Below are 11,507 nucleotides of genomic sequence, written 5' to 3'. Positions count from 1 at the left end.
CGGAAGCAGCTAAAGGGTACCGGCAGTCCAAGCGACATGCGGCTCGGGTGGTTGCTGAGGCAAAAACTCGGGCATGGGAGGAGTTCGGAGAGGCCATGGAGAACGACTTCCGCACGGCTTCGAGACGATTCTGGTCCACCATCCGTCGTCTCAGGGGGGGAAAGCGGTACGCCACCAACACTGTTTATAGTGGGAGTGGTGTGCTGCTGACCTCAACTCGGGATGTTGTGGGTCGGTGGGCGGAATACTTTGAAGACCTCCTCAATCCCACCGGCACGTCTTCCACTGAGGAAGCAGAGCCTGGGGACTCTGGGTCGGGCCTTCCAATCTCTGGTGCTGAGGTCACCGAGGTGGTTAAAAAGCTCCTCGGTGGCAGGGCCCCAGGGGTGGATGAGATTCGCCCAGAGTTCCTTAAGGCTCTGGATGTTGTAGGGTTGTGTTGGTTTACGCGACTCTGCAATATTGTGTGGACATCGGGGAAGTTCCCCTGGATTGGCAGACCGGTATGGTGGTTCCCCTGTTCAAGAAGGGGGACCGTAGCGTGTGTTCCAACTACAGGGGAATCACGCTCTTAAGCCTCCCTGGTAAGGTCTATTCGGGGGTTCTGGAGAGGAGGGTCCGTCGGATAGTCGAACCTCGGATTCAGGAGGAGCAGTGCGGTTTTCGTCCTGGCCGTGGAACACTGGACTAGCTCTACACTCTCAGCAGGGTCCTGGAGGGTGCGTGGGAGTTTGCCTAACCAGTCTACATGTGCTTTGTGGACTTGGAGAAGGTGTTCGACCGCGTCCCTCGGGGGACCGTGTGGGGGTACTCTGGGAGTATGGGGTACCGGGCCCTTTGATACGGGCTGTTAGGTCCCTGTATGACCGGTGTCAGAGCCTGGTCCGCATCGCCAGCAGTAAGTCGGGCTTGTTCCCGGTGAGAGTTGGACTCCGCCAAGGTTGCCCTTTGTCACCGATTCTGTTCATAACTTTTATGGACAGAATTTCTAGGCGCAGCCAAGGCGTTGAGGGGATCCGTTTTTGTGGCCTTAGGATTGCGTCTCTGCTTTTTGCAGATGATGTGGTCTTATTGGCTTCATCAGATCGTGATCTACAGCTTTCGCTGGAGCGGTTCGCAGCCGAATGCGACGCGGCCGGGATGAAGATCAGTTCCTCCATATCCTAGGCCATGGTCTTGAGCCGGAAAAGGGTAGAGTGCCCTCTCCGGGTCAGGGAGGAGGTCCTACCCCAAGTGGAGGAGTTCAAGTATCTTGGGATCTTGTTCACGAATGAGGGAAAAATGGAGCCTGAGATCGATAGGCGGATAGGTGCAGCGTCTGCAGTGAAGCGGGCGCTGTACAGGTCTGTCGTGGTGAAGATAGAGCTGAGTCAAAAGGCGAAGCTCTCAATTTACCGATCGATCTACGTTCCCACCCTCATCTATGGTCACGAGCTTTGGGTTGTGACCGAAAGAATGAGATCTCTGATACAAGCGGCCGAAATGAGTTTTCTCCGCAGGGTGTCTGGGCTCTCCCTTAGAGACAGGGTGAGAAGCTCGATCATCCGGGAGGGACTCAGAGTAGAGCCGCTGCTTCTCCACGTCAAGAGGAGCCAGTTGAGGTGGCTTGGGCATCTGTTTAGGATGCCTTCTGGACGCCTCCCTGGTGAGGTGTTCCGGACACGTCCCACCAGAAGGAGGCCCAGAGGAAGACCCAGGACATGCTGGAGGGACTATGTTTCTCGGCTGCTCTGGGAACGCCTCGGAATTCCCCTGGAAGAGCTGGCCCAAGTGGCTGGGGAGAGGGAAGTCTGGGCCTCCCTACTTAGGCTGCTAACCCCGCGACCCGACCCCGGATAAGCGGAAGAAAATGGATGGATGGATTGCCTTCAAACTTTGTTCATATAACCTTAACACACTGGGGAGTAAGAGTTATGAAAAGCTTGCGTTTTTGTATATGTTAAAGGGGCGTGGTCAGACATCAAAGTTCCGCTTCACGCCCTAAATTTCCAAACGCCATAACATTGAAAGACTGAATTTTACCAAACTTGGCATGACCCTGTTGGATGCCCGACGATCCTCTGAGGTCATCAAAGCCCCGCATTCTCAGAACAGGAAGTCACTTTTTTTACTTGGAAAGTTCCCTCTCTGACACCAGTGTTTCCCCTACCATTATACAAGTGGGGTGCCCCACCCCGTCAACCGAATTGAGCACCCCGCCTATCAAACTAAACTTGCCCCCCCACCTGCCCACCCGGCACTGACATACCACTAAACTAGCAGCAAGAAATACAGGTTCTCTAGCTAAAAAGCTAAAGGAAGCACTCATGTTGCCTCTTCCCTCATGCTAAACGCCCCCTGCCCCCACTCAAAAACTGTTAGTACAAGCTGCGCTCAGACAAGTGTCTGTCCCCCCATCAACAAAAATCATGAATGAGATTAGCACCCTGCCATGGCAAGTTAACTAGGGGAAACACTTGACACCCTTGACCTAATTTAATTCAGTTCAATTCAGTTTATTTATATAGCGCCAAATCACAACAAAGTTGTCTCAGGGCACTTTACAGGAACATTCACATACATAAAAGCGAATTATTAAAGTTCTCTATCTAAGGAGGCTAGCAGACAAGTTGAATCTTGGCTTCATTGCAGTCTCCCATCCTAAGCAAGCACAGTGGCAATAGTGGAAAGGAAAAACTCCCTTTTAAAAGGAAGAAACCTCCAGCAGAACCAGACTCAGGACAAGCGGCCATCTGCTTTGACCAGCTGGTTTGAGAGGACAGAAAGGAGAGACAAACAAACACAGAATGGTAGTTCGAGATATAGGTCCAGGTGTATCTGAAAGACAAAAAAACACATGTTAAGGATAGAAAAAATAATTACAATTACAAAACAGGTTGAGCAGAGTAAGTAAAGACAGTAGCAGAGTGAAAAAGTGTGGTCAGTTTGTCCTCCAGCAGTCTAAGCCTATAGCAGCATAAATAAGGGGCAGCTCAGGAAACCCAAGCTGACCTTAAATATAGGATTTAGCAAAAAGGAAAGTCTTAAGCCTAGTCTTAAAACTGGATAATGTGTCAGCCTCATGGACAGAGATTGGAAGTTGGTTCCACAAGAGAGCCTGATAACTGAAGGATCTGCCTCCCATTTTGTTTTTTTAAATTCTAGGAACCACAAGTAAACCTGCAGCCTGAGAGCGAAGTGCTCTGTTAGGAAAATATGGCACAATAAGATCTGTAATACAGGTCCTTCTAAAAAAAATTAGCATATTGTGTTAAAGGTCATTATTTTCCATAATGTAATGATAAAAATGAAACTTTCATATATTTCAGATTCATTGCACACCAACTGAAATATTCCAGGTCTTTAATTGTTTTAATACTGATGATTATGGCATACAGCTCATGAAAACCCAAAATGCCTGTCCCAAAAAATTAGCATATTTCATCCCACCAATGAAAGACAAGTGTTTTTAATACAAAAAACACCAACCTTCAAATAATCATGTTCAGTTATGCACTCAATACTTGGTCGGGAATCCTTTTGCATGAATGCCTGCTTTAATGCGGCGTGACATGGAGGAAATCAGCCTGTGGCACTGCTGAGGTGTTATGGAGGCCCAGGATGCTTCGATAGCGGCCTCAAGCTCATCCAGAGTGTTGGGTCTTGCGTCTCTCAACTTTCTCTTCACAATATCCCACAGGTTCTCTATGGGGTTCAGGTCAGGAGAGTTGGCAGGCCAATTGAGCACAGTAATACCATGGTCAGTAAACCATTTACCAGTGGTTTTGGCACTGTGAGCAGGTGCCAGGTCGTGCTGAAAAATAAAATCTTCATCTCCATAAAGGTTTTCAGCAGATGGAAGCATGAAATGCTCCAAAATCTCCTGATAGCTAGCTGCATTGACCCTGCCCTTGATAAAACACAGTGGACCAACACCAGCAGCTGACATGGCACCCCAGACCATCACTGACTGTGGGTGCTTCACACTGGACTTCTGGCATTTTGGCATTTCCTTCTCCCCAGTCTTCCTCCACACTCTGGCACCTTGATTTCCGAATGACATGCGAAATTTGCTTTCATCCGACAAAAGTACTTTGGACCACTGAGCAACAGTCCAGTGCTGCTTCTCTGTAGCCCAGGTCAGGCACTTCTGCCGCTGTTTCTGGTTCAAAAGTGGCTTGACCTGGGGAATGCGGCACCTGTAGCCCATTTCCTGCACACGCCTGTGCACAGTGGCTCTGGATGTTTCTACTCCAGACTCAGTCCACTGCTTCCGCAGGTCCCCCAAGGTCTGGAATCAGCCCTTCTCCACAATCCTCCTCAGGGTCCGGTCACCTCTTCTCGTTGTGCAGCGTTTTCTGCCACACATTTCCCTTCCCACAGACTTACCACTGAGGTGCCTTGATACAGCACTCTGGGAACAGCCTATTCGTTCAGCAATTTCTTTCTTTGTCTTATCCTCTTGGGTGTCAATGATGGCCTTCTGGACAGCAGTCAGGACGGCAGTCATGATTGCGGTTTTGAGTAATGAACAAGGCTGGGAGTTTTTAAAAGCCTCAGGAATATTTTGCAGGTGTTTAGAGTTACGTCATTGATTCAGATGGTTAGGTTAATAGCTTGTTTAGAGAACCTTTTCATGATATTCTAATTTTTTGAAACAGGCATTTTGGGTTTTCATGAGCTGTATGCCATAATCATCAGTATTAAAACAATTAAAGACCTGCAATATTTCAGTTGGTGTGCAATGAATCTGAAATATATGTAAGTTTCATTTTTATTATTTATTATTTCATTATGGAAAATAACGACCTTTATCACAATATGCTAATTTTTTGAGAAGGACCTGTATAAGATGGAGCCATGTTGTTGAGAGCCTAGTAGGTTAGAAGTAAGATTTTGAATTCTATTCTGGATTTGACAGGGAGCCAATGGAGAGAAACTAAAACTGGAGCGATATGATCTCTCTTACCAACTCCAGTTAAGACTCTGGCAGCAGCATTTTGGATCAACTGAAGACGTTTTAAAAAAGTATTTGGACACCCAGATAATAAACCATTGCAATAGTCCAGTCTAGACGTGACAAATGCATGGGCCAGTTTTTCTGCATCATTTTTAGATAAGATGTTTCTAAATCAAGATGCTCCTGTGTTAGAAGACATTTAACAAGTTGGTCTGACTTGCTTTAAAGCGCAAACCGTTTGTGCTGGAGGATGTGGGCATGGCAGCATGGCGAATTAAGAAGTTATGTTGTTGCAATACATTTGGCTTTACCTTGCACAGATTTGAGCCGAGCTGTACCAAAATCACTATGATCAATCATTATCCACCCCTTGAACAGGTATCCATGATAAGTGGCCAATAGCCTCCACAGCGCCCCCTACATTATTCCTACAGTTATAGCTCAGTGATACATCGTATGATCTGCATCAGATTTATTGTGCATCATGAGTGAGCACTTCTAGACACATTGATATTGTGGTTTAACATATGACTCCAGTGTGCCCCCTAGATTATTCCAACAGTTATATTTCAGTAATACATCATCTGATCTGCACCAGATTTTTGGTACGTCATCTGTGAGCATTTCTACACACATTGATATTGTGGTTTAACAATTGACTCCAGTACGCCCTCTAGATTATTCCAGCAGTTATATCTCAGTGATATATCATCTGATTTGAAACTGATTTTTGGTGCTTTATCAGTGAGCACTTCTAAACACATTGATATTGTGGTTTAACATATAACTCCAGTGCGCCCCCTAGATTATTCCAACAGTTATATCTCGGTGATATATCATCCGATATTTACCAGATTTCTTGTGTGTGATCAGCGAGCACTTCTACACACAATGGTATTGGTGTTTAACATTTCACTCCAGTGCTCCCCCTAGATTTTTCTAATGGTTGTATCTCATGGATACATCATCCGATATGCGCCACATTTAATTTGCGTCATCAGTGAGCACTTATATACACATTGATATTGTTCTTTACATTTGACTCCAGTGCGCCCCTAGATTATTCCAACAGTTATATTTCAGTGATACATTATCCGATATGCACCATATTTATTGTGCATCATCAGTGAGCACTTCTACACACATTGTATTGTTGTTTAACATTTCACTCCAGTGTGCCCCCTACTTTATTTCGTCAGTTATCTCTCAATGATACATCATCCGATCTGCACCAGATATTTTGTGAGACATCAGTGAGCACTTGTATACACATTGGTATTGTTCTTTAACATTTGACTCCAGTGTGCCCTCTACATTTTTGACATGACATGTTGAAAAGCATAAAGGATGTGTTCGTCAAACATTTGCCAGTAAACAGGAAGTCAAAATAACTCATGTCTGGTAGGTCGGATTTTGGACAAACTTGTAAGGCTTGCAGCTGGACTCGTACCGATATGGGCAGAAGTGATTTAGAAAATTTGGCATATGCGCACCTTGGCGGACGTATGCGGGAATGGAATGAGAGCGTGCACGATTGTGACTGGGAGGCGTTGCTGGAGCTCCCGCGGTCGCAGGTGATGTCGAAGATTTGGCAAATGCGCACCCTGGTGAATGAGTGCAGGATAGGCATGAGAGCGTTGGCGATGGCAACTGGGAGGAATAGCTGGAGCTTCCACGGTTGCCGTAAGGCCGGATTGGCACTTTGCTGCGAGGGCCTTCAATTCTGCTTGTAGCTTTATTTTTTTCTTGCATTGTGAGATTTGTATTAGCATAATGCAATTGTGTTCAATAAAAAACACTGACACAGGGTCTGGAAAAATAAAGATTAAAAAATATTTTAGAAATTGAGAAAGTTAAATGTTGTTATTCTGAAGAGAACTTCTTCATAAGTGCACATATTGAGAAAGTATGGTACTGAACCATTCTAGTTCGCATGTCAACAACTGAAATATTAGAAGATGAACATTATCATTATCATTATTAGACAATTGGCTGGGGTATCATGTGAAATAAGTTGTTTTTCTTTCACAGATCCTTATGATATGAAGACAGAAGAATCACACAATCTGCTTAGCCGGATGAATATCAGGATGAGTGACAGCAGTGCTGGATGTCTGAGAAAAAATTCTCCACACAACATGAGCTGTTTAGGTTGAATTATTCAATGTTACTATTCTGTATATGGTGACATTATTTAGTATTTTGCCCACCAATAGAGTTTAAATCTATCAAGCAAACATTATGATGTCTGCTAGTCAAATAATGTAAATAATCAAAATACCATATACAAACCCAGTTAATGATTTGGCTTTAAATCTGTAGCCTGGTTCAGGCAGACACAATCCAAGGGTCTACCTGGGCATTCCTTCTGTTTTATGGAGGCCTTGCATAGTCAGTTAAAGACTGGGGACAAGTCCAGAGGTCTAGAACATCACCAACCAGAATCTCCTCAGTGCAAGTCTCCTTCCCAGCCCTATCTGCAAAAGCAAATTAGTTCATCAAAACCTCATAGAATATCACAGCAGCTCAAGCAGTCCAGAAGACAGAACCCTGAATGTAAACGTCTGCGTCACCAGAGGCAAAGTGTTGACTTGGATACAGTACTGGAACCCAAACAGGAAGCAGCAGCAACAGCAGCAAAACACACTGCATGTTCCAACTTGTCATCAGGAGTCTTACCTACTTCATCAGATCCCTCTACTGAGTCCACATCTGAAACCCAAGAGGACAAGCCCAAACTGAAATGTGAGCATAAGCCTCAGAGACCAGGAAAATATGTTTGCACGTATTGTGGTCGTGCATGTGCAAAGCCTAGTGTCCTACAGAAACATATCCGTTCTCACACAGGCGAAAGACCCTATCCTTGTGCCCCATGTGGCTTCTCTTTTAAGACCAAGAGTAACTTGTACAAACACCAGAAATCACATACCCACAGGGTAAAGGCAGGTCTGACACTTGGGGAGACAAAATCTTACGAAGATCAAGTCACAGAGTCAGAGGATGATAGTAGACAGCTGTCATCTATTTCGTCCCTCACAGAGAGACAAAGCAGCGCAACCTCAGCTAAAAGCCATGAAATGGTCAAAGGTTGCACAGGAGGAACTAATGACTCCTATGCAGTAAAAAAGAGACTGGCCCTCCGTCTGAGTAGAGGGAAACCTGCTACTCAAGACTCATCTGATGAAAAGATGTCATTTCTAACACTAGGTAGTAAAGGCAGTACAGAATCTGGCTACTTTTCACAGTCTGAAAGTACTGAACAGTTACAAGACAGCCCTCCAAACACAAGTGCCAAAAGCTATGCAGAGATCATCCTCGGTAAATATGGACATCTTGGACAGTTACAGAGGATCTCTCATAATCAGAACCAGTGTGTCTCTGGTCAGGAGGAGAAAAGTATGTCATTCACTGTACCTAAAAAGCATGTCATTGACCATATCACTAAACTTATCACCATCAACAAGGCAGTGGTGGACACCAGTAAAATTGACAGTGTAAAACCAAGGAGATTCTCATTGTCCAGAAAGAACAGTTCAGAGGCTCAGAGGAGTCCAGGTGTAAAAGAACAGCTTATTCACAGCCCCAAAGCTAGAGATCTGGTTTATAAAAGTACTGGTTCCATCAGCATGGGAGTTCCATGTGCAAAATTTCATCATCCATCCCTTAAAGCAGAGCAAGTAGTCAGCCAAATTTCTACTGCCTCTCTAGTTAGAAGTCATTCAATGCCCTCAAAATGTAGTTCATGTAACACCTCCAATGATGGCTCAGGCAAATTTTGCTCAAGTCAGTCCTTTGATGAACAACAGCCTTCTGTGAATCAGGCATCCTGTCGTTATGGAACACTAAGGAGGCAGCCAGCAATTGAAATCCCACAAGGTACTGAACTTACAATTGAGTACAAGTCTTCTAATTTATTTTACCCCCAAAACAGAAGCACTGTAGCTGAATACAAGCAATACCTACCACAGCCTTATGAATGTGAAACGTATGGCACTGGTTGCAAGGACTGGGAAGGATATAAAAAACACAAACAAAACCTGTGCTTTACACATCATCCACAAATTGAGGTGGTAATGAGTCAATTAAAACCATCACAGTTAAGTAACCATTTAGTCAGAGCGGGTGCTTCCACAATCCGCAAAAGAAGAAAAGAGGAGAGTTTTGAGTTTGATGACCCCTCTTCATTATTGCCCTCCTCTGGCGTCTTATCAGAACAATGTAAAAACGAACATGGTGGAGCTCATGAAGACCCCAGAAGGTCTGCCCTGCAAACCTGTTCAGTGATTCAACACACAAGCTTATTTGAAAAACAAGAATCTTTCTGTTGTGATAATCAAAGCTTGGAGAAAAAAAACAACTCACCACCACATAAGGAATATCAGCTGGTCTCTGAAAAACAACCCCAACACAAGTCACCAAAATATACAGCTCAAAAGCTTGTTCGCCAAAAGAATGTGCAGGTTCCAGAAATACTTGTAACAGAAAATAGACCAGTAGATGTTCCAGAGACCTCATTGGAGACAATCAACACAGCAAAAAAAAATGAGAAGTTTGATGAGTTTCATTGGCCACAACAAAGTCCCTCTTTGGCACAGCTTCCTATTGAAAAGCTTCCACCCAAGAAAAAGCGTTTACGTCTAGCTGAGGCTGCCCAGTCCTCAGGGGAATCCAGTTTTGACTCCGTATCTCTGCCTCGTAGTCCTAGTCAAGACAGTAGTGCATCATTTGCATCTAGCCGCTCTACATCTTATGAAGAGCCAAATAGAGCAGACATGGAACTAATAACGTCAACAGCACTGAGAAGCTCAAGAGCTCCTCACATGTTGATGGCACCTGGTGTGCATCAGCACAGAGAGATGAGGCGCTCAGCATCTGAGCAAGCCCCTCATGATCCACAAACAGGCATCCTAGCAACTGAGACCCGCAGTAAGTCTTTTGATTATAGTTGTCTTTCCCAAGAGCACACTGCAGTTGGCTGGAAAGAAAGAAGAAAATGCCTTTTGATGAGACATGCAGCAATCAGAGATCAAGAGGATGATGACGACCAGTGTACCATTGTGAGTCATAGTCCTGAACATATCAGTCCTAGCAAATCATCTCAAACAAGCCCCAGTTCTGTGTATTACAGTAAGTTGTCTTGTTCCTCTTTATTAAGAGGCAGAGTCAAGAGCAATACAGAGGGGCCGCTCTGCAAAGACATATTCTCTCAGCGGAAACTGAATCAAAATATACATTTGATGGCAAACACAGAACTCCCAAAAACCTCTGACTTTTCTGTGGGTGAAATAAAGGAGGCCTTATACATCCATTCAGAGCAGCTTCCTCCCCAAGCCCCACAGTCCAGTCCTACATATGGAGCATCAGGGGCAGCCAGAGCCCATTATCTCCCCATTGCTACAGGGCTGAAGCTAGAGATTCCCACACATAATTATTATTCAGAGGTTCAAATCAGTCACTGCCATAACCAGCAATCTGTCCCTCTCATTACTTCCAGTTCGGAACTCCTGAGGCCCCTCACATCTCTTTCAGTAGCAGTTCGTCTCCAAACAAACACCCTGATCCCAGCATGTGCAATATATACTACTCTCTCTCGGTGCACCTCGCCGAAGCCCCAGAAGGCTGTTGATGCTGGTGCACCTTTTCTAGGTAGTTCAGCAGCTGAATACAGAAACTGCAAAAACAGGAGTTTAGATCTGCACCTGTGGTCTGACGATGGCCTGAGGTTGTCAGGCTCTGGGGGCAACAAACGCATGCTTTCCCCTTCAAGCAGTATTGAGCTCCATCCTGAGTCACCACAACAGCAGAAAAGAGTGAAAGAAGAAGAGGATGAAGAAGAGGTGGGATGTACTGACCCAGCAACTGTTGACAGATGCAATCAAGACCTCAAAGAAGAGAGCCAGTCGTGTTTACCTGATGTTTGTTCTCCCGTCTCAAGCATTAAAGTCTCGTTCCCCAGTCTGCTCTCCAGCACCTGTAATAGCTGGTGCTATTTGAACTACATTAAGCCAAATCCTTCTGCTCTGGATAAACAGAAGCCTTCAGTGTATTCATCTTGGTCTACAAGCAGCTATGACCCCAACCCACCTGGGCTCTGCAGTAAGACAGCTCTGTCTCTGCTGCACTGTAAACAGAGACTCAGTCCAACTATTTACACCACTTCCCCCATGTCAGTCAAGACGGTCGAAACCAGGGGCCCTGAGGACGACAAAAGACCTTACGATACTCAGGTAACGATTATACCTGTCCATAAATATACATAAAGGATGGGCTCTGGCATTATTAGCCAACAAGAATACGTAGATTAGACTGATTAAAACAAAACTAAGAATTCCCTGAGAAGGTAAACAACCAAAAGGGTGTTAGGACAGCAATGTTTGTAGTAGCACTGTTACCCTTAAGTGTACTAAATCAGTCAGAATTTTTTTTTTACATACAAAATTTCATACTGACATTGAAATTTTTTTTTTACACAGATTACAATCAAAGGCAAAACTGTCACATATACAGGTATATTTTTTTTCTTTTTTTGGCTTCTCCCTTCTTTATAGGTTGCCACAGCGAACAAAGT

General features: G+C 44.8%; 1 protein-coding gene across 1 annotated transcript; it reads left to right on the top strand.

Annotated features, from left to right (window-relative positions):
• Window positions 1–7,227: 7,227 nt before the first annotated feature.
• On the top strand, window positions 7,228–11,012 carry hivep3a (HIVEP zinc finger 3a). The gene is made up of 3 exons (XM_037693621.1): window positions 7,228–9,988; window positions 10,586–10,956; window positions 11,007–11,012. Exons 1-3 carry the CDS (start codon window positions 7,315–7,317, stop codon window positions 11,010–11,012), a joined length of 3,051 nt encoding a protein of 1,016 aa, XP_037549549.1. The 5' UTR covers window positions 7,228–7,314.
• Window positions 11,013–11,507: the final 495 nt, after the last annotated feature.

The sequence above is a fragment of the Nematolebias whitei genome, chromosome 19 (genome assembly GCF_014905685.2).
Source record: "Nematolebias whitei isolate Nwh7 chromosome 19, NemWhi1, whole genome shotgun sequence".
In the NCBI taxonomy this organism is placed as follows: Eukaryota; Metazoa; Chordata; class Actinopteri; order Cyprinodontiformes; family Rivulidae; genus Nematolebias; species Nematolebias whitei.
This window is presented reverse-complemented; position numbering and strand designations above follow the sequence as displayed.